Source organism: Cydia fagiglandana, chromosome 20 (genome assembly GCF_963556715.1).
Source record: "Cydia fagiglandana chromosome 20, ilCydFagi1.1, whole genome shotgun sequence".
NCBI classification, from domain to species: Eukaryota; Metazoa; Arthropoda; class Insecta; order Lepidoptera; family Tortricidae; genus Cydia; species Cydia fagiglandana.
The window spans coordinates 7,598,461-7,622,987 of NC_085951.1; the positions used below are offsets into that span (position 1 = coordinate 7,598,461).

General features: G+C 38.3%; 2 protein-coding genes across 5 annotated transcripts in view; one reads left to right on the forward strand and one right to left on the reverse strand.

Annotated features, from left to right (window-relative positions):
• The window catches only part of LOC134674823 (uncharacterized), a 55,020-nt gene extending 53,089 nt beyond the window's left edge, over positions 1-1,931 (forward strand). The window contains exons 10-11 of the mRNA XM_063532973.1: positions 819-964; positions 1,594-1,931. Coding sequence (XP_063389043.1) covers positions 819-964; positions 1,594-1,859 — 412 coding nt within the window. The 3' untranslated portion in view covers positions 1,860-1,931. The remainder of the gene's footprint in view (positions 1-818; positions 965-1,593) is intronic.
• A 3,421-nt stretch (positions 1,932-5,352) lies between these two features.
• LOC134674626 (zinc finger CCCH domain-containing protein 13) overlaps positions 5,353-24,527 on the reverse strand; it is a 48,004-nt gene continuing 28,829 nt past the window's right edge. Inside the window, exons 4-6 of one of the 4 annotated variants that reach the window (XM_063532747.1) lie at positions 18,781-19,040; positions 17,658-17,885; positions 5,353-8,650 (exon numbers count right to left, since the gene is read on the reverse strand). In XM_063532747.1, the coding sequence (XP_063388817.1) occupies positions 7,443-8,650; positions 17,658-17,885; positions 18,781-19,040 (1,696 nt within the window). In that variant the 3' untranslated portion in view covers positions 5,353-7,442. Of the gene's footprint in view, positions 8,651-17,657; positions 17,898-18,765; positions 19,041-24,527 lie in introns of all 4 variants that reach the window. The other 3 variants (XM_063532746.1, XM_063532745.1, XM_063532744.1) reach the window with 3 other exon arrangements.

Genomic DNA, 24,527 nt, shown 5'->3' on the forward strand with positions numbered 1-24,527 from the left:
CTCGTGCGACTCCGAGTCGTGCGCCGACAGCAACAAGTGCTACTGCGCGGTCGAGTACCAGCGGGAACGCTACGCCTCCTACCAGACCAAGTCCAGGTTAAACTACTTTTCTTGACATTCAATAACCTAAGAATGGTTAGGTAAGTCTCTTTATGAAAAGTGTATATTTTATCCCTAAACAGGCGGCCTTGCCAAGGTGACAATCGCTTGCGCTTCACCATCGAATCGCGCTTTGTGTCTCTCTATCACTCTTCCATGTTAGTGTGACAGTGACAGTTGCGTTTCGTTCGCTACGGAGCGTTAGCGATTGGCATGTTGTCTACGGGGCCAGTATATCTTCATGTGGATCTATTAGCCAGAAAAGCGGCTTGATAGTATCAGTACGTGACGTTTCCTTCTTGTTTCGCCCACGCACTTGCTTTTTTCGGTATTAGCAAACACAGTTCTGGTAATATTTGTAAATTTGGCGTGCCGTTGCGTTGCTAAATTATCATAGAGTAGGTATCAGAGGTATCAGACCACTCTGTTGGTCTTGGTCCTCAGTGATTGTTATAATGAGCGTGATCAGTTTGGTTACTCGTTCTCTCCCTTTTTTTGAGCTGAATGGTTTGAGTAATATCTATTAGGTATGCGTGTTTTGCTCACTCCGTTCGCCCCTCACTTTTGCTTTCTTCATCTTCATGAGAGAGGAGAGTTTGTCGTTTCTAAGTACTTTTTTTGTCTGAGCCTGTCGGAATCTTTAGTTGTATGGGCACTTGACTGGACGGTCGTCCAATTTGCCGGTTAGTAAGTAGTGTTCAAATTGTTTTTGTTTTCAGATCGAGCGTCACGTCGAAATCACGCCGTTCAGAGCGCAGCCGGCGCGCGCGCAGCTCGGACAGCCTGGCGCTCGACTACGAGCTGCTGCTGCAGAATAAGGCCCGCGACACGCGGCCCGCCTCGCGCAACCTGCAGCGCCTCACAGGTACCTCACCTCACAGTAGATACACACGCCTCACAGCTGGCATCTGTGCAATCCAGACCGTCCGGCACTCGAATACCCAGCGTCTGCCTCAACAGGATATTGTACTGCTTAGCCTGGTAAATAAGAGTAGAAAGTAATAAGTGACAACACTGTAGTGTCGTCCCATTCAAATCAATGTAGGTATACAAGAGAACGGGACGACACTACAGTGTTGTCGCTTTTTAATTTCTACTCTTTTTTGCCAGGCTGTAATTCTTCTAATCTTACTCCTATCGATTGGTCTATATCGGTAACTACGAGAATAAATTCCCAACCTCAACCAGGGGTGGAAACTCCTGACTTCGGCCAAACTCGGCTCCGCTCGGTTCAGCATTGCTCCGAGCAATTATTAGGACTGACACAACTTCACGTCCTTTTGCGTACACGAGCACAGAATACAGATAAGATAATGGCTTGAATTTAGACAACCCTAAATAGCCGAAAGGGATAGTGCCATATATCAGAAAGGGACAGCATGATTCGACCCTGAACCGCTGTCAAACTTCGGTTTTGTTGGAAATTTCCTTTCTGTACGGCAGTACTATTATTTATTCTGTGCCTCGACTACAAATGGTACATTCTGGTTCCAGTGCGTAGCACCGGCGCCGGCTCCCAAGACGCCCTCAGCGTGAAGAAGTCCGCCGAGATGGCGGCGCTGTTCGCCGACGTGCGGCTCTCGCAGCGCACGGACGTGCGCTCGCTGCTGGGCGGGGCGCGGCGCGCGCGGGCGCCGCCGCTGCCGCCCGCGCCCCCCGCGCCGGCCGCCGCGCCCGCGCGCGCGCCGCTCGCGCGCATGTTCGAGCGCCCGCTCAGCAGGAACGCGAGCCTCGAGGACACGCTCGGATATTTGCCATGATCGAGGGGGCGGAGGGTCAGGATGGTTTGTCGGTTGGCCGTCATTATGGAATAGGTTCGGTATTTTATGGCTCCTCTACACGATGGGCCAGCGCCGGCCACTTCAAGGGACGCATTTATGCGTAAGAGGGAGCGAGTGATATTGCTATCTCATTCTACCGCATGGCTGCGTCCCTTGGAGTGGCCGGCGCTGGCCCATCGTGTAGAGAAGCCCTTACGAAAGCTCTAGGTGTGGCACTGGAGTTCTTTTTAGCAGCGGGGCATCAGTTAGCATCACATCATACTGGTTAAGTTTGTTTTTCAGAGATCACTGGAGTGATTTGATTGGTTGTTTGTCCGATGCCCGAATTATAGTACTCGTAATGATCAAAATTAAACCCGGCCAATACCTATTTATATCTATCATAGTCACTTGGAGGACCTTAAGAGACTAATTTCAATCACCTTAAGGTTTTTTTTTGTAATGATCTTAGCGGATGCCCCGCTTTCAAAGATACGGTGCACCTGATGATTATAAGTAAGTAGGTACTGAAGTTAAAAACTTATTTTAAATCAATACTGTTTTAGTCTACATTATGTGTTCAGTATCTTTCAAATACATTATAGCTTCCAATGAATTGTATTGTAAAGGTTGTTAAAACGTTTTATACAGTTGGTACAATTCTTGTTACAGCAACCCGCGCTTAGGAATATAGTTTCTCAAAATGGCCAGGCGCTTAAATAATTAAAACTTTAATTGAGAAACAAGGTGTGTTCCTGGTAATCAAATTGTAAGTAATTAAATTTAAATAAGTAATTAAATTGTTTAGTAAATATATATAAGGTTTGTTTCTGTGGCCGTTTATTTATATATTACCTACATTTATGTAATTGACGTGTACTTACTTGAATTGTACCAAATGTTATCAAAAAATCAGTTCGTCTTAACTAAATTAGTAGTAGGTACCTAAGCTCTATCCGAAGCTGTGAGTGTCAGTTGAATCGAATGTAAACTCTCATCAAAATGTGATTTAATATAATGAGCAAATATCTATACAGATAGCAATAAATATGTAACAAGAATAATATGCTCAAAACAATCTGCTAAAGTTATTCCCAATATCATCACGAATAATTTTTACCGTGACTTTTTCTTCTGGCTGTAACAGAACTTTTAATCTCATGCGTATACCACCTTATTATATAAATAAGGATTTTAAGTATATCGATTAAGTGAATAGAACTATGTATGCAGTTATTTATTGTTGGAAATAACCTTATTATACATAGACGAAATATTTTTGAGTTATCTATCTTACCACGGGTGATGTGTAATATTTTTTCAAATAAAGGTACACTTTTGTGTACTTTTTTTATGAATTAATTTATAGTCAAGTTTTTTAGTACTTATGACGAGATTTCCTAAATAAATTGTAAAAAAAAACAATTTACCTACCTACCTACTTTCAAAGCCAATTGCTATTGGAAAAAATACTAATTTTTCAACGACTTAAATCAACAAAACCAGTTAAATATGTGTAACTCTTGTAAAACTCTTGTAAAAATAGTTATACCTAAGACACAGGCCCACACACACACATACACACATATCATAAAGACACATATGAAGACGCTATTTATTTATTTCATTCTATGCGCGCTGTCTTGGATTTACACCGTCACTTTAATAAATAGACATTATGTTATACGATAATACTTGTAAAAAATATTATACGTTAGCAACTAAGCTTAGGTAAATAGTTTTATGCCTCGGCCATATAAAAAATGCTCGGAGCGAACTAGTTAAAGTTAGCGTCGACAGCGATGACATATAAATGTAAAAAAATGTACATATTATATATTGTCGTAGCTGCAAGCATAAGCGTCAAGCGAATTCCCTCGGAGCGTTTTTTCTTGGCCCTCAGGTTAACGTTAGCGGTCCCTTTAATATTGATCCTAAGGTTGGCTCCTACGCCAACCTTGGGGGCAATGTTGGCAGCGTTGGCCAAACGTTGGAAGGGACCGATAGGCGGTCGTGCATTTTTTACCATGTAACTGTGCAATTTTGGTGCAATATTTACTACTCGTATGATAAGTGCTGGCTCACTCGCCACATGCAATATTATGATGTAAATAATTTGTTTACTGAGTTTATTAATAAATCTTACTTTTGAATGTGTACTTATTTTTTCACGTTAACCCGATTATCCCCGATTATGATGTCCAGTTTGATAGCACAAAATGCAACATATTGTAGACAAGACGCAATTTTGACAGTAAAATTAGATGGCGTTTAAATGGTCTTGTTACTCGCCTAATTAAGCTAAGCTTTTATGATCGGCATCTTGGTTCCATTAATTCAGTAATGTTTTTCACGCTCAATCTAGTCAAACTACTTTTAAATTAGACCTTTTAATCGAGGGAAGTTGCAGCATACCAACATACATGATCGACCGTTTAGGGCTGTTATTTGGGGCATAAGGTGTGTCTAACGAGCACAGCTGTGCCTACTTAATTAGGACTTAGTCTGAATAGATAATTAAACTTCTAAAATATGTGAAGTAGTAAAAATTCTATTTCGTCAGGAGTTCTTGAGGCATACTTTGGCCCTTCCTAGAACTGCTTACAAAGCATATACTTATTATGAAACAGTTTTACGTACAGCGCGCGTTTCACACTATTTTCACAGACACTCATGGAATCAGTTCTGTTATATGAATGTGATTTTGCCACAATTCTACCTGTGATTGCGTTTGACACCCATTTGAAGGACGCTTCTAATTTAGACTGCAAGCATTAGTTATTAAATCAGATGTATAATAAACCATCACTTTATCACAAGTTAGAGGTAACCAATACTTTAAGTTTGTGCTTGTGTATGAATAATTCATTCATAAAATGGGGGCCAAGTGCGCGTAGATTGTACAGACTTGTCGGCGCGCCTAACCTTGCATCTTGCCAGTTGACGGCGATCTGGGCCAAATTCTTTATCTGTAGGTTTTTAAGTTTTATTATGTTTGTTTATTTCTCTCTTTTTTTTTACCAATAAAGTATTTAACGTCATAAAGTAAACATGCACTTTTACTGCTGGGTGTTAATGTTACATCTTGCCCCATAGTTAGGGCTGATTAAAGGCCAGTTGCACCAACCACATTTGACAGACTGATCAACGTCAGCCGGCGCGCCCCGGCGCTTTACTATGAAACTTTCCATACATAAAAATTTTGCGAACTCTTTGACGATATGCACAGTTTGGTGCAACCGACGCTAAGACTGCGCGCGAACTTGCATGCGATTTTAGTTACATTGTGGACTGTTGGCTACGTCCAATTCAACCGACCGACCAAAACCAGCAATGTAATCAAACTCGCATGCGAGTTCTCGCATCGTCTAAATGAGCTCTTAAAAGGTAACCAAAGGATCAAAGTAAGGCGGCCTCTACATTGTATGCGGCCGCGTACATCACTACCGTGGAGATCAGTCTAATCATACGCGTGAATGAATTAAAACATACATGGAATTAACTTTATTTATTAATATTTTACAATCATTAAATGTATGGACGGGTCAGATAAACAAGTGATGTGACGTCACTGGAACAATATAGTCTTCTATCTTATGCTTACTTTAACACGAATACATATATTACAATAATTAACAAGTATTTGAGATGATATCTCAGTCGTCCAACGTGTCGAGTGATATCAAATTAACCTATGCGCGCTAAATGGTGAATTTCAGTTTATTTAAAATTCAATCATGTTCGCCATTTTCGGTGCTTAGGTTATTGTAATATGCATGGACACAAATGGGTTAGGTTAAATCATAGTTTCTGTATGTCTAAATGACTCTAAAGTAAAGAAGAGCAACGTCTAGCCGACTTTGGTTGCCTCTTTTACTTTGCATGCAAGAATTGCAAAATACTTTTAGCTATGGGCTCACATTTATTGTTAATTTTAAATGCAACGGAGGTTTTCCTAACTGCAATTTCACCGTTTTAAGATATCGGCATATGAAATGCTGTAAAATTATCGAGCACACTGGAAAAAACACATAAACTCTTCTTTACCTTAAAATACACTTTTCATTAAACCTTGGTGTTTTAGTATAACTACGCCTTTACACGTTAGGCAGGTCTATTTTCAACGTTTTCGTGATTTTATTAATCATTTCTGGAGGCCTATCTATACTCTGTATCTTTAAATATTTAAATAAAAGTAAACAAATAATTTGTACATTTTCGGGTAGTTATAACATTTATTGGTTAACCAACCAGTTACAAAACCTCCTGGATCAGTCACTGAACGACTTGACTTTAACAATGTTGGTTTGATCATGTAATGTTTTCATCTAACCGCAACTATAGTTCGTTTTTTTTAGCATAAGAAAGAACTTGCAAGAAGGTAAGCGATCTTGACATGTCTTTTAATTGAAAAACGCTTTAAAAAAAATCAGTAACTATTACTTACGAAAGCAGAAGAATATAAATGATCGTATTAGATTCATAATTGTTACATATTTGCCGTGACTTATGTTTTAAACGTGTTTTTCAATAAAAAGACACATCAAGATTGTTTACCTTATTTCTAATGCTAAAAAAAACGAAGTATAGCTTAAGGAGCCATTTGAGGGTAGATTTTGTTTACTTTTATTTAAATTTGATTTAAATTCCTAAAGATACAGACTATAAGTGAGAATGTTATTTAAAAAAAGCCAATCTAAACTGAAATAGAACAATGTGACTATTCGTTCCTGTCAATATATCTTTCGATTGGCGTTTGTTGATAAACAATTTTCTCTTCTTAATCTTGGCTACGGCCCCTGGTCGGCCAAGTTTATCTTTATAATACCACACATGCATTTTTATAAGGTACATTCCATAGTTTTAATATAAATTGATTTTTTATCACATTTAGTCAAATTTTGTAAATAAACTATTTTAAATCAAAATTTGATATAGATTACAAAATCATGCTAAAAATCTCATATAATTAATGCAAAATTTGATAATGTCGATATGTTTAGCGATTGGTTGTTTACTATATAAATGTATTTAAAACTAACTAATAATTGTTATTTATATACAAGAAATATATTACCATCATTATTGTTTTAGTTGTAGCACCAACACATTTTTAGAATTTCACTCAATAACATTGATAAAAGTTACAAATCATTATGATGCAACTTTCGGTAAGTATTGGAAAATGGTGCGGCTGAGTATATTTATAAATTTTCGAATGCATAACATCTACGAACAATAATATTAAAATGACTAAAACAACTTCTCAATAGGTACATGATTTGTGCCTGCCAGTCTTTGACGGATGATCCTATCGAATTTTTTCTTTATTATATATTTAGAACTACATGACGAAATACCCTAAAAAAGATGTGGGAATTTGTCTTCTGCGTGAGAAGGCTACACCCACATATTTTTATAGAGTCTAGGTAAATTTAACAACATCTAGAGGCCGCTTAGCTAAACTCGATAAAATCCACCGTCAATTTAACTGCACTTCAATACAGTAAATTAACAATAAACAATAATTAAATCTCATTTATTTCCTCAGGTCATAAAAGCACGCTATTCTATTATGGCATTTCAGTAAGGTCTGACTGTCCCGAGGCGGCCGCGCGGGATGGGCTCCGCGTAGCTGTGGCGGAACTTCGCGGGCTGCCGGTCCGACAGGTCGCGGTAATCTCTGTAGTCCCTCTCGTAGTAGCGGTCTCTGTCGCCCTCCGCGTACGACTGCCTCTGGTCGTCTAGCAGCCGCGAGCGGCTGAATGCCCTTTGCCTGTCACTCCAGTCTCTCCTCCTGTCTTCGATCACTGGCTCAATTATTTCATCCTCGTCTATACGCCGATCTAGTTCTCTCCTCTCCCTGTATCTAACCAAGTCCTCCCTATGCGGCTTTGGTTCGATTCTGTCCAGATAATCCTCCGCCCCGTACTCGAATCTTTTGACATCTTCGCGTTTACGGCTGACGCGTGGGAGTCTCTCCACTTCTCTGTGTGTTATATCCCTGTCTATATCGTGCATCCGATCTGGATCTTTGAACCGCTCAGGCTCTCTGTGAGAACGCTCCAAATCCCGGTGAGAACGGTCAGGTTCTCGCCGAGAGCTCAATTCTCTGTGGCGCTCCTGCTGCCGCTCGTCTCTATGTTCTTCCTCGGGGGAAGAAGTCGAGCGACTATTTCTTTCCAGCATGCTCCTCCTGATAGCCATGTGCTGCTCTAGTTCCCTGTTGAACCTTTCCCGTTCTAGGTTCTTGAATTTTTCTTTAGCGACTTGGAACCGGTCTTTTGGGGAGGCTTCGGCGAGTTTTAGACTTCCTTCGCTAGCGCCCCTTGTTAGTTTACCGAACCGGCGATCTTCTATTCGGTCTATGCTGCGATTGGACGGTTTGGTTTCTGCAGCGTACCGCCGTCTGTAGCTTGGTGCGTCGTCGTATTTCTCTTGTTTTTCTTTGACACGTTCAATAGACTCGTGGCGGTGGTGGCGATCGAAGCCGGCCTGGTCACGGAAGGGTGCCAGTGAGTCACGGAACTGGTCGGTGAAGTCGTCGTTAAAGCCGCGGTCGTATCGGCGCGGCGACAGCGCGCGGCGTGGGGGTGACGTGCGGCGAGGCGGTGACGCACGGCGAGGCGACGCCGCGCGACGAGGCGACGCCGCGCGACGAGGCGACGCAGCACGACGTGGTGACGCCGCCCGACGAGGCGATGCTGCATGACGAGGAGACGCTGCGCGGCGAGGAGACGCGTCAAATGCCTCATGCATCATGTAAGCCGTGCTCTCCGCCCAATCTTCCTCTGGAAAATAAAAGAAAATATTTTTGAACTTCGGATGAAATCATGGTCCGGACCGGGTTTAGAATTTAGATAGGTACATGTGACTTGGCGCCTACACAAAACTAGCAGAGTGATCAAATTTATAAGTACAATTCCTTCAACCAAATGTAGTTGTATGTATCGACAACAGTGAAAAACTTGTCAGTCAACTTGTCGTATAAGTGCCATGCAAACAATTATTGACCCTAGTAGGTCAGCTACTCATGTTTCTTTCAATCTGACATACCTACCTACGTAATTAGCTAACATCTACATAATCCATAGGCCCACTTGTCGTTAATATATACGGGCTACTTAGCACACATTCTCTGCTACTTGACCCATTGTCACTAAAACGACTCACTTTTTACAATAACGGTAAAACTCCGAAGGCATCTATGAGTAAACTCGTTTCTAAATTTGAATCGACACAGAAAAGAACCTGTCGCTCCCACGTGCCTTATTATCAGGCTCCATCTTATTTTTAATTTCTGAGATTTAGGTTTCGTGGCTTTAGAATATCGTTATTGTTTTGGCTGCTCCAGTTCTCTGTAGACATTATTGTAAAAATATTGCAAGGCGCAATTATCTGGACAAGCGTGTAGATTTAATTGCAGCAAGACAAGGTTGCGAAAGTAATTGTTATGATCTGCTTGCCCGCAATGAGAATTTAATTGTTATTGTCACAGTCTGGCATGTGCTCACGCTGTTGCCATATAATTGGTAAAGGTGTTAAACTTCTTTGGACACGTGTCTCGGCGAGACGGAACATCCATAGAACGTATAGTTGTGCAAGGAAGAGTGGGAGTTGACAGGGCTAGAGGAAGATTTCCGATGAGATGGACCGACCAAATCAAAGCCAGTGTGTCGGCCACAGTAAGCGAATGCTCACGGAAAGCAGCTCTACGGGAGGAATGGCGACGTGTCGTTAAACGAGTCGCTCAAAAGTCTACCTAAAGACCACGACCACTCTGTCAAAAGTGTAACGAAGAAGAAGAAGTTAAAGTTAATTATTAGTAATTGCCTACCAGTAATGAAAACCTAAACAAAGGCACAGCTAATCACTAAGCCCTACCTAAAGTTAGCAAAACAGCCACTTTTATTGTTCATCCGAGGCCAAGACGCTACAATGAAAACGTCTAAAACAATCGCCGTTTTTTCCTCGTTGGGAACAGGGTTCATCTCCCTCGTTCCCATGGCACTGACGAAGTGTGTCCCTTTCGTATAGTATTGTTTTTGAGCCTTTGGAGGCGTGGGAAGAGCCTAAATTGCCAGTGATGGTGTTGCGTAAAAAACACGACGCGCCAATTAAGTTTTGACTAAACGACGTAATTCAGTTAAAAGGCAGTTTACCATTCATAGCGCTGAGTTCAATAGCCGAACCTTTAATGGGATTCGCATGTTTTTCGTAAGACAATTATCTGGCACACTTAGTATAATAGGTTTTAAACGCAATAATATACGTTTTCACATCAGCTCGGACAGGCTTACTTAGCACTTCAAAAACTGATAGCAAAGTTGCATTTTATTCACATGTGAGGCAAATTTTGAGTTATTTTCTTATGTTTGTTGGTAGAATTCACTTTTAAATGATTATTTTGGATGATACCTACATATTCAATAACATTCATTTGGATTTGATTTGGTTTGATTTTGTTTAATATTTGCCTCAGGTTGGTGAGGTGAAAAATGTTGTGTTTCACTCGGGGGCAAATTTTGTTTAACCCTCGCGCTTTGAAACCCTCGCAACGCTCAAGATTACATTTATAGAACCACTCGCTCGTGGTTAAATGGAATCTTTCGCTTGCTCGGGTATCAATATTAGCGCGAGCGGTTAAACAACAACTTTGCCCCCTTGTAAAACAAATAACTATTACATATTTTAAAAAGCATTAGCAATGTATAGGTACACTGTAGTCTTTCAGAAAAAATATTGGTTCCATTCAGTGTCGCCTTTTTAACGCGATGAAGAGTTATAAGCAACATAAATAAAACATTAACAAATACGGACCAAATATATTTTACGACATCGGGAATCTGTTCGCTGTCAAAACAGAAGAAATAAAGCAACCGTTTCAACACAAGTAAGCATCTTTCATTAAAACTCGTGCGTAAAAAAAGCTGCGCAAGATACATAATTCAAACTTTCATGCGCAAAACAGACAAACAAAGATTTCAAGAAATGTAGGTAATTATCATTACATTGACAATAGGCAATGAAATAAAATTAAATACTCAAGCAATAGAACAAAATATTCTTACGAGATGTAATTTCGTAAGGCGCGCCATTAGTTTTCAATGGTTGGTATTCGAGTTCACACCATGAAGGTGAAGCGGTGATCTTGAACTATTTGAGAATATATGTATTGTGTTGGTTATAAGAATTAAAATCACATTGACGTCTTTGTTGCTCTGAACCAAATTGCCTTGGTTTTGCAGCAAGTGCCGCTTTGTGTGTTTGATTAAATTTTAATAGCGCTTGTGTGTAACTGCAAAAAATTGTGCAGCTTTTTAATTGAATCCAAACTAAGTGGTGCGTAATGGTTTATCAACAATGATTAGGGGCCTTAAAATTACGTCCTTATTGCGATTCAGTTTAGGCCCTAAACATAATCACAATAAGTACATGATAAGGGATCAAACATCACAGTAGGTACCTATACCGTTGGATGAAGGAAGCGTACTTCAAACGATCGTTCCCGAGATCCTTGGATAGGTCCTATTCCAATAAGCAGTGTACGTCTTTTTATTTTTTACATACTCATAATGTCATGATCATCATCGTCGAAAGGGTGAAGATTGAGTAAATATGTGAAATAAAAAGACCTATCTACAAGTAGACATATCTAAATAAGTATTGTAAATACGAGTACTTATTAGCGTTCTTATTGGAGTCAACTAATAAGTATTAAGGATGACTCACGTTAGACCGGGCCGGGTCCAAGCCGGAGGTTCCAACGCTTCGTTTTCACCGCTTCAAATAAAAAGACCTATCTACATGTAGACATATCTAAATAAGTTTTGGAAATACGAGTACTTATTAGCGTTCTTATTGCAATCATCTAATAAGTATTAAGGATGACTCACGTTAGACCAGGCCGGGTCCAGGCCGGAGCTTCCAGCGCTTCGTTTTCATTGGAAGTATTACGTGATCACCGGTCATCTATCATAGAAAAGTAAGCGCCAGTAGCTCTGACCCGGACCGGGCCCGGTCTAACGTGAGTCAACATCATGTTCACTTAAATTTTTTATTGTCAACATTTTCAATTATCTTTTTACCTAAACGTTACTTTCTTGAATGCACGCATAATGTAAACATTCCTTACACACCCAATAATCAACCGCCGAGCATTCAAGTTGTTTTTCCAGCACGCACCGTTCCGCGCATGACAGTAATTTGTTAAATAATTACAGGTTTGTAATATCTTCCTACTTTTTTTGCATTAGACTGGGAAGCCAATTCTGTTTTTATAATTTGATATGGGTTTCATATTATTTTGATACGACATAGGAATCTCGCGTAACCTGAGCCGCTAGCATCAGGCGTAGCGAGTGCCGCTAATTTTCATTGGTGCTAACGATACGCAATTAGGGGCCCCAGGCCGCGTAGCCAAGATGCCAATCGCTTACGCTCCGTAGCGATCGAAACGCAACTGTCACTGTCGCGCTAATATGGAAGAGTGATAGAGAGACATAATGCTTTTCGATGTCGAAGCGATAGCGATTGTAAGCTTGGCTAGGCCGGCAGGAACCAAGATGACAATCGTTAGCAGAAAATGAAAAGAAACGCTATCATTTCCATATTTTATTTATATTTATCTAAGTGTTTCGATTCGTTTTATGTAAAAGATTGTTGAGAATAATGACAACGACAAGATTCAATGTCAAAATAAGCACAAAACCTTATTAAATTGTTTACACAGAATTCGCCTCATAGTCATCCGATGGTGTGATTCAAATTGATAGTGTCGGTCTCAGATAGTTTCGTTCTAGCTTCTTATCGTCTTCAATGTACTTATAAACATTACTGTCGTGTTTCCGGGTGTACTTTTTTGCTGATTATTTTTAGTTAAAATAAGCTTAGCTAAAAAAATAGAACTTGAAATTCACTATTGCAACATTTTTCAGACGAATCGCGTATGGTACCGATATTTGTTATGTTTAAGTTTTCCGTTAGATTAAATTATTTACACATTCTTTGGGAGTAGTATACGGGGTGTTTGCGAAGATAGCAAAAGACTCAACCTATCTGCCGTTTTAATTTGGCAAACGATGTACCAAACACCCTGTATAAAACTTGTCTGTTACTGGTTTGCCTATTTTAAGCGGCTGGTAGGTAACTTGGTAAGTAGTAAAAATAATTATCTGAAGTGCATAAAAATAAGTAACTTTGGTCTCAATTCCTAACAAAATTAAGGTGAATAACTAACAATAAGTGTTCGACACTGTCTAATACTGTGACTCTTCCCCAGTTTTTTTATTTAAAAAAATATCTTTTAAACAATGAATTTAGCGTCATTAGGATCTGACAAAGTAACTTTGCGGCGGACAAAGGACGCTAAAATTAAAAACAGATTTACAGAATTGTTAACACGCAGCGGAGTCAAGGCTTCAGTCATTAAAGACAATCGCTAAACGTGTTTACGCCAATGACGCCAATTCTAATCTAAAAAAATGTTATTATATTGATCTGGATTTGATGTGACTTTGACACGGCTCGCAGTAAGTAAGTACCATACCTATCTGACGCGCATCGATAAGTGCGATTGAAATGCCTAATGATAATGACACGACTTTAAGACACTTGCTTCTCGTGTGCGCCAATGCATTCTACGAATAAGGGGCTAAATCCGACATGTACAACTGTCAGATTTCGCATCCACGTCAAATCAACAGTTGATTTTATTGCATGTTGATTATATCAGGTGTTGATTCGATTTACTGTGGTTATTATCATTTGGTACAACCGTAACTCAACTCTGTGTTCGGTTTGGTTTGGTTGTCACCTAACTGTGGATTGCTAATGTCAAATTTTGACATTGTACGTATTCGAGAACTTATGATTTTTTCCACATCATCGGGAGATGAATACGATACGTCAAACGTCGCTCGTCGAATTGGGGTCAAGTACGAGCAAAATAAAAGAGCGAATGAATACCAAATGACATCAATTTGATGTCAGAACGTAAGTTTGAATTGGCCTCTTTAACACGTGTGCGTGCGGAGAGATCAGCGCGAGCGATTATAAAGGTCTTACTCATATCAGAACAAGATCAAAACCTTAACAAATTGTCATGTCAGAATCGGGATCACTGGCTCGTGACGGATCAATTTGCTCTAAGGGCGATACTTCATGTCTGAAGAAAAAAGTCTATAAAAAGCTGCCGGAATTATGTTTTAATGACTGTTTTGTAGCGTTCAATTTGTTAGGAATTTTGATAATTATCGGTATATTAAATTTTAGAGCTCTGTTTACCAATCTTTGATGGTTAATAACTAGGGTTGGGTATGATACATTTTATGAATATTTACTACGTTTAAGACCTGAGATCGCGATTTAAAAACAAATAAGTAATATGACTTAGTTTCCTCAGTAAGTTTATAAAGAATTCGTTGGTTCTATTCTATGACTTAATTCTGAATGAATTTGTTTTTTGTTGGACCACATATTATGTGAAGTCAAATATTATCACCAAATATTTCGACAACTAAAGTCTACCGCATTTTTAACATAAACATATTATATAAAAAATTCGTGGAAATATACGTGTTGCGTTGCGTACGATTTTATATAATGACACTTCGAGTTGCATATATAATAAACAATAAATTTCATGAATGCAAGAACATTTGTCTCAAAATTCCTCCAATATTCCTGTTTTATTTTGATTTTATGCGACTTCAGTTACACGCATTTTGAATATTAATGTAGTTTTGTTTGTTTATCGTTATACCTAAAATACCTGTTTATTTAAGACTATCATATGTAAATAAGCTAATATGTGCTATTTTGAGCCAGAATATCATATTTAATAAAAAAAAATTACCACTAAATTGAAATCTTTGAATACCTACTTAACAAATGCTTAAAAACATTGTGTTAGTTAATTTTTGTAACTAAGCTATCTATCACTGAGCAGCGATTTTTGTGTTATAAATAAAACTTTCGTAATATAATTAATATTAGGTACCTACCTATGTACGTTAAACATTCGATTCGGACTCAAACCTAACAAAAAATGCGTGTTATATACCTATAAATACTATTAATAATAGTTTATTGTTTTATAAATATGTAATTTTGATGATGTGACGTGTAACTGAAATTGATTTGACCTCAACTTTAATAACAAAAACACAATAATTCAAAGTTAATCATTCAAATGTATTGACCAATAACAATTTAAAGTGACATTGGTATGCTAAACGCATGCCGAGCTGAGTTTATTGTACTTATGGTTTATAAATATTTATAATACTTACAACATTTATGGCAGTAAGTAAGTATGCATTACGAAATGTGATTCTAAAAAATCATTGTTGCATTTGGACTTAGGCAAGTTCGTAAAGTGTTTAAAGGTATAAATGGTCAGGAAATGAATGCTTTAAAAACTTTGTAGAGGGAAATGCGAGGAACAGAATTTTTGACTCCGTAACTTTGTTTGGACTAGTTAGGAGGTGAACATGTCAAAAGTCCCCGGCTGTAGCCCCGGTGCTGGGGGGTAAGACAGTCGAATTTTTCGGTTTTTCATTGATATCTTCGAAATTTTGCGTCTTAGCGACATGACTACTAAGACAAACCGAAAGCTGATAAAATTAGTTACAAGTTTTATCCAGTCAAGTTTTTCGATATCTTGAATAGTTTTTGAGATACCCGCTCTTGAAAGTTTATTTAGGGATTTTAATTTTATCTTGATATCTACATCAGTGAAGCTGTTAGGCCATGTTTGGTATCATTTTCGTATAAATCGGGGGTGCTGAATTCATTCAACAATTGCTACATACATAACACAAAAATCTAGTATTATCTATACCTAAAATAATTCAATACCAGCGAAATTGGTTCCGAAAAATTGAAACATTTTGACAGTAAAAATGTTGTTATTATTTCCTTCAGACATGTCTAGTGTTGGTAAAACGATCCTGATCCTACAGCGAAATTTCGCTATCGGTCTCTCTATCACTCTTGCATATCAGAGCGATAGATAGGCAGCGAAAAAGACGAACGAAGGAAAGGTATGGCATTGTTAATAAATGTGTCAATGTTGGTACGTAACTTAGCATTCCTGGGTGGAAATCTGACCATTCTATGACAGGCACAGTCCACTCAATCTCTCTCTACATACGCATATAAATTCAAGGAAGTGTTGAAATGAATAAGAAAAGATCTAAGAGCAGGCTATGCTATGAAAACAACCACAATACAGTTCTGATGCAAACAAGTGAGCGGCGGGTCACGATGGGTGACGCCATCGGTCTAAAAATATTGCTTTTCCACATTAACCTGTTTCTTACTTTTTTTCCACTAGGTCTGCAATGGACTACGATGTTATAAAGGTATTTTGAAATCAATATGTATAAAAACATGGCAAAAACATTGGTACATTGTCTCGCCAACTTTTATTTTAGAGATAATATCTTATCGCCCTTATCGGAGTAGCCTAGTCAAGAGGAGCCACTTGAGGGTAGATTTTGTTTACTTTTATTTAAATGCCTAAGGATACAGAGTGTACAAGTCTCTCCATCATCGCTTTAGAAATCAAATTAATCACTCTTAAAGGGTTGCTTTTGGAAATACTATTCTCATAAAATACCGATGTTATACAATTAAACGGGTTTCCATATCTAATACGATGCGTTATCTTACTGAAAACTATTTTACGTAAAGGGCTAAAAGGTCAATGATTGTGGTTTCGAATATTTGTTTTCCACTAAATCATAATATTTTTTTACCATATTTTAAAAACTCCGTTCGTTGGATTGATTACATATTACTTGGCACATAAATTACTATTTTAACATACGGAAGCATTTTACAAAAAAATCTCATCAGCTCATCACGTAAGCTTTTGTGAAAAAATACAAACCGGGCTTAGACGATGATGGTATCGTTAGTTAGAAACGTGATTACTATTATAAGCGTTATCATTAAAATGAGCGGTACTCGGTAGAACGATTTGACGCCACCATTTGCTCAACGATTTGAGCACAGACCACACAGGCGATTCGATTTGAGTTGAAGGATAAACTTTAAAAATTATAAGGAGGAAGGATCAGAAGCGGAGGAACAAAGTCCAGGTTAAATTAATTAATCAGATCCGATTTATTTATATAAAAAAGATCTATGGAACGTCATTGATGATGTGATTTAAACTATTAAATCAAAAAATATATAATAAAACAGCACCTTCAATCAATGTGTAATGAACAACACCTGTCGTGACAACATGACTATGACGACAGGCTACGGTTGCCACTTCGTGATGGCATTACAATCGCAATTGAAATGTGGCATGACGTTATCGTAATTTCAGTTTATTTTTATTACGACAAGATTTATCCAATATTTATCATTTGGATCCTTCATAAAACTAAGTTCAATTAGATAATCTACTACTTGAAAATTAGAATTCAAATGTAGGTACGTAATTAACAGGCATATTACCAGACATCGTAAATTTTATGGCATTTTCGATGCAGCGGAGTGGTGTTAACGGATTGGTAGAAACGATTTCAACCCTAATGATTAATTAACGTTAATTACGTTAATAAGTATTAACCTTAATTTACCATACCAGCTGGAATCATCTATAGGTATTACCAATTCCGTTAACACCACTCCGCTGCACAAAAATGTTATATTTACGATGTCTGCATATTACTTATCTACCTAAGTCTACGTACGGGGTTGGACGGTAAGGATTTTATCTTGTCAATATTGCTCGTTAAGCGCAAACATAATACATTTTACTCTACTGCGTTAACTTACCGCTGGTGCTATGATTGTCGTGTTGCCTCGTATACTCGTTCCTCTCCGGCGACGGAGCCAGATCGCTCCCAATACCCGAGCTTCCCCCCGACGACTCCAGCTTGCGGCGCGCGTTCACCCCCACGATGTTCTGATTCAGGCAGCGGCGGGTGTCGATGTTGCTCAGATTCCCCTTCTGCCGGTGTACTGTGTCGTAGTCGCGGGGCGGTAATAGTATAGGGCTTTTGCCTGAAACATTGCCTGTAATTTAATATAATTAGCTTTTGTCTTCAGTTTAAATATTGTTTTGGCAAGAACATAAGCATATAGGCAATGCTTGAAGGCTGTGTACTATTTATCTTTAATAAAAGCGTATTAAGTTTCCGTCACATAGGCGCGTTTTCCGGGCGGGTCGTGAGCGTTTTATATATAAAAAAAGTGACGGAGCCTTTATTATCATATTTAGAATATCAATACCAAATTGATCTACAGTGATGAATATGGAATATGGATAACTATATACCCAATAGCTATTTATAAATATTCCCAGACAAAACACCAATAACCAACAAATTATTAGTCATTCATCTAGTATTGTTTAGTGCACTTTTCTTTTCAATTGTGATAAATATACTATGTCAAGCAATATCCGTCAGTAGAAAAGAGCGGCAAATTGAAAAGATGTAGGCGCGAAGGGTTATCGTGCAATAAACATTTTTAATTTGTCGCCTTTTTCTATTGACAAACTTGTTTGACCGGCTATACTACCTAAAGGTGTTGGATAATACTTATAAACATAAACAAGTAAATAAATATTTTACGTAAGACCTTGTGCTACTAACCAGTTTACTTATAGATTAAGCTAAATATTGTGAACTACATATATCAAGCCGAAAAAAGTAGGTAAACGTCTCAATATTTGACACCCTATCCAAAAACGGACACCCCGCACCCCGTATATCTCTATCGCTAAAAATTAAGGCTACTAATGAAACAATTAGGTAAGTCGCGCACTGGGACGTTTACGTTGCTTCAATATAATAAAATACTTTGTCAATACATACGTGAGTTAACACAACAGTGCAGGCGCAAGCAACTACCTACAAAAAAACTGAAAACTGAGACTGACCTAGACCCTTTTTACCTGTAGACAACTTTTGTTTCAACTCCGCCGCCAAACTGTCATACAGATTAGCTACGCATCTCTCCTCATTGCTCCCAGAGTCAGACTCTCTAGACACCTCACTGCCTAGCGAAGAGTCCGGAGGTTTCTTGGATACCGGGAGAGCCCCCCTCATTTGTAGTTTCCGCTCTATGTCGGCGAATTTTTTCTGATTTTCTGGTCGGTCTATCAGAGCTTGGAGGTGTGTGTAGAGCATCTCGGCTGTGTGGTCTGAGTCACATCTGGGGACAATAGGGGATAATAAGAAAATCTATGTTTAACGTTCTTTCTTGTATTGCCAGCGCTTCAGAGAGTTATGTTTTCTGAAGCGCTGGCTATAATGATTTTTAGGTAAAATAACCTTGTAAGTACAGCCAGCATTGTAGCGGGTAAATTAACTCGCCAAAAATAATTATTTCGTATTAGGGACATATTTTTACCAATACGGACATATTTTTATCAATGCAGCAGAGCAGAGACTGATTGTTCTACGAAATATGTATCTTTTTTCGTTAAGCTGTCAGAAAAAATGTAAAATACTTTTGACGCGTAGTCTGATCTGCTACCGTTTACTGTACCTACTCATATTATAATAGTTCTCGAAATAATACAAATAGTATGTAGGTACGCGTAATTTGGCGTACGCTAAATCTCAAAACATTTAATACTACAATAGCCTATGTTTAATTATTTATACAAAGAATTAAATGCTTGTCAATATTTTTTATTTACGCACACATGCCGTAAAGATGGCAAATGAGATCAGTGGTAGTAATAACATAGAAAATTAGTATTGGGACATCTATACGTGCTGCCGCGAATCGTCTCGTCTTACGTTCTATTGGGTAACTGATCTGTGTACAACCCTTCACCTACAAACACATAAACTTTCAATCCACACTAAAACCCAATCACTTTCATTACATCAACAATCAAACGTTTCGCACTACTTCCAAATGGTAATGGCGATCTCAGTACAATCGGCTCCGAAATTACATACCCGCCGCGCGGCGTGATATTGAATATCAATCACCGTTATTACGCCGCGAATTACTATGTAGTAACGAGGCCAGCTGTACCTAGAATCGTGTCACATTGCCCTTCTGAATATCAATAGCGTGTATCTTTATTGCCAAATAGAGATCGTGGTGAGCGACATAGCATTCGCTCGACTTATCAGGCACAATTAACGCAAGCTGGGCGGGCACTGTCATGTATCAGACGATTTATTAATATGACTACAATTAAACCAGTTACACATGTAACAAAATTATGGTCATTTTACCATATGCTTGTGCCCCATAAAGTTTTAAGTCATAATGTATTGTTGGTCATATTATCGTTAGTCATAAAACTGAAACCGTTAACTTTTCAGGATTTTCGTAAGGTTTTCCTATGGGTAGGTTAGGTTAGGTTTGTTTTATGGCACTCCTGAAAAGTGACGCGTTTCTGAACCAAATTAATTATGACTCACGAAAATGCGGGCAAACAATACATTACGACTTAAAACTTTTTGGGAAACAATAGAGACCCAATCTTTTTATATACCTATATAACTTTAAAACGTTCGATTTTTTTACAATCTTATACCAATAGGTAGGTATCTTTATACATATCATAAAGATATAAAGGTAGATATAGAATTTTTTATAAATTTGTAAAAATAACTTCACCAGGTACTTACTATGCTAACCTTACTTTGATGCTTATCTTAATAAAGATTTTTTAACGGTCGACTGAGAGAAAACAATAGTCAATAGGTTTTTCGTATTAATCGATAAAATACTAGGTTTTAGAGTTTATACGCGTTTTAAATAAATAATGTATGTGTTTATCGGGACTATTGATCAATATTTTTTTATAATTCAATTTCAAAATTAAAATATTTATTTTAGAACAAGAAATTACATATACAATTACATTTGAAGTAGTTTGAAATAAACTAAACTAAAATAACTACCTAGTATAACAGTAGTAGCAGTATTTAAACAAAAATCTTTAGAACACAAAATTCCCTAAAATCACACTAAAATTTTATTTATTAATATCATTAGAAAGGCTTCAGGATTTAATAAAAATATCCAAAACTATTTCAGAACAGCCACGAGAGCGAGTCTATAAAACGCAAAATTCATCCGCTTCCTTATTCTACAGCCGTCATTATATTCTTTAGCTTTTAAGACAAGTATGCCTAATAGGTTGTAACGAGAAGGATATAGGCCTCCAGTTTTTTGCCGCGTGACATTCGACGCAGGCGCATTGTGCGAGTGCGAATGTCAAAGTTGAACGATTGACAAGGCCTGCTGTCACGCCGGCAGGTTGTTGCTCAATGGAATGCCACGCGTATGTGTGAGGCCGAATACAGGAAATTTCTATTGTAAGTAATATAGGTTCAATGTAAGTATGCTATTAGATTATGTACATAATAGAGGAATGCTTTTTTGTATGTGGGTAATCCTCGGGAGGTGAAAAGCTCCTATGTGAATAACGACAATTTCATGTCATCACTTTAGGGTTTGAATTCCGGGATAAAAGGTATCCTATATATTTACATGTAACTATGGTTGTCAGGATAACCCGAGTACTACTTACATACAAGTACCTATGTTATTCAGATAATATACATCTGTGTAGCAAATTTTACTTGAATTTCACAGCCATTTTCAAGTTTTATGAATGACAAACATCCCAGTAAAATAAGGTATTAGGTAACCATAATATTAACCATATATTAATAATAACCACGAGCTATACCAAATGTACAATGAGCCTAACGTCATTAATAAGACCATAAAGATTGGACGCCTGCGATGGGCAGGGCACCTTCTAGAAGAAGCGCCTTCTAGAAGGCCGACCGGAGGGCCGCAGAGGTAAAGGCAGGCCCAAGCTCAGATGGTTGGATGGCGTATACCAGGACATCAGGATCTTGGGAGTGAAAAGTTGGAGAAGGAAGGCCACAAACAGATCGGACTGGAGAGACTTGCTTGACCAGGCTAAGGCCCACCCGCGGCTGTAATGCCTCAGATGATGATGATGATAATATTATCATCATCATCATCTTAATATTAAGTATTAAGTCGTGTATAATCTTATTCATTTTCGAACCAACGTCTCTATTTTCCAAGAACTTGGTATTTAACAGCGTCTTTCTTCCATCCTCCAGTGTCGTATTCTCACTTTCATTGGATATATTACACGTCGAGACAATACATCTGTGGAACGACTTGAAGTGCAAGGAAAAGTCGAAGGCACAAGGTGCGGGAGGTCACCAATGCGTTGGTCAGACCTAGTCAAAAATGCACTCAATTGACTACTCCATGAATGTACAAGAACAGCTACAATACGTGAAGAATGGCGACGGATTATTAAGCTTGTCACCGGCCCTGATATGACAACCACGACCACTCTGACAAGAGTGTGACGACAATGAAGAAAATCTTATTATCCGTCATAGTGATACCTATTTCGCAAGTCGCAAGGACAGACTCCCTGGGCGGAGCTACCCTCGATCCGCATCACAAATGCCATTTATCTTGCAACTCCATGCGGCTCAAGCTCACATTACGATTGATATGCTAATTTTGACGTTATCGTTTACTATGGACTAATCCTTATGGCGTTATTCATAAACGTCTATGGTTCGTTATATTATTCATAAACGTCAAATGTAACAAATCGGTGATTATCGTTTGTCCCTATCCATTTTCACAATGGAAGGAGACAATATTTAACAAAGATCTGTAAGAGGTTGATAAGTGTAATGAATAAGGGGGTTAATTTGTACTAACTTTTTTATTACATGTCGTGAAAATAGTTAATGATAGTTTACCTGTAATTAACTGCTGTAAAATGTAAGTGCAAATGGAAACCAGTGGTGCCAATGAAGGAGGGCAGCCAACTGACAATCGTTTGTAGAATACACCATACGAAACTTAATTAATGTATGGAAATCATCACGTTACATTGAACCTTAATGTTTTAGTATAACTTGTTAAGGGTGATGGCAGGTGGACTAAAATGTTAACAGAATGGTGGCCACTCTCAAATGAAGGAAGCGCCTGGCGTCCGTTTGCTCGTTGGGTGGACGACATCCGGAAGATTGCAGGTCACTTCTGGATGTGGTTAGCTCAGGACCGGGACAAGTGGCGTACTAGAAGAGAGGCCTATGCTCAGCAGTGGCCGATAAAGGGCTGATATGATGAGAACTTCTTCCTTCCATACAATATCCCTACATCCCTAGGTAAGTACATTCCTAGGTAGACTCTACATTTTCACAACATCAGCAAGGCTGTTAACTGCTGTTAAATAATAAAAACTTAAAAGCTATCTGCATCATAAAATATACTCATTAAATGCAAAACTCATCAATGCCTTTCCCGACCGAAACGGTAGAGCTTTTATATTGATATGTGGAACCATTACATTTCAAGTTGTAAAATTCAGCACAATTTAACTACAATGCTAATTAACGTCCGTTTAAGTTCCGTACCATTAATTATTTAATTGAACCAACGGAACCCGTTGGAAAGTTCGATCAGAAAATTAACTGTGCTCCGCAGTTTATAGAATTTATGATCTGCATACTGACGAAGTAAATTTACCAACCTTTTATGATACTATTTGATAATTACGCCGTTTTCACATTGAAATTAACTGTTTTACGGAAGTTCTATGCACAGTTATAGTGTCTAGATTTCAAATAGAGCCCGACGGCTAATCCTATTGTCTATTGTTAAGTAAAACCGCACGTGCTACTTACCTGCAAAAAAGGGTCTTCATTATTCTATTTGGCACCTGAGCGCGGGCTAGTCCAACGCTCAAAAAACCACTGTAGGTGCGCTCTCCGATAACGCGCCTTTGTTACGTATCTCGATGACACATTTTAGACTGGTTCTGTAGCGTTCGACTCGCCGGCACTCAGTAACCGAAGTACGCATTTTTTATGCAGGTGGTTGTGGCACGTGGCACGAGCAGTTTTACTTAACAATAGACAATAGGATTAGCCGTCGAGCTCTATTTGGAAGCTACACACTATACTTGAGATGATCGTAAGATACCAATCAAATACATAAGGTAATAAGGTGGATTAAGACGAACATATTCGTAGTTTACTTTGCTCGGCTCGGAGCAAGACAAACTGTATGAGGATTGATATTTTAAATTGTTATGTAGTACGAGTATGAGGATTCCATATAAGTGTTTTTCTTCACCTGGTGATAGTCTTACCCCACCTTATCTTAGATGTGCGGAGCTTATGGAGGATGTGCGGAAGTAATATTTCAAACTGTTTGCGTGAGTAAAAAGTCATGTACCTACTTACTTTTTTAATACTTAGTTTATTTTCTCATTACTCGTTTCGTAATAAAATCTTAAATGAGCTAAGATGATTGATCATATTAGAAATTATTAATATTTATAGAAAATTATTTTGCAAAATACACATACCGTGCAGCTGAAAACATGTTGGTAAGTATGATAAATGACCCGCGCATCACCTCTTAAAAAAAACATAGGTTATAAAAATAACTTTTCCAGCCAGAACCGTTTCTACGGCATATAATTATGTACAGTGAGCTACGAAATTCCACGGAGAAATTATGAATGCATTCATTCATAAAGTCGCCATGCACTCTTGCGGCTGGTGGTACATGTGTACATGTAGTGAAGTAACGAATGCATCACACTTGCTCCTTGGCATTTATTTGCCAACCTGTACGAAACTAGTTATT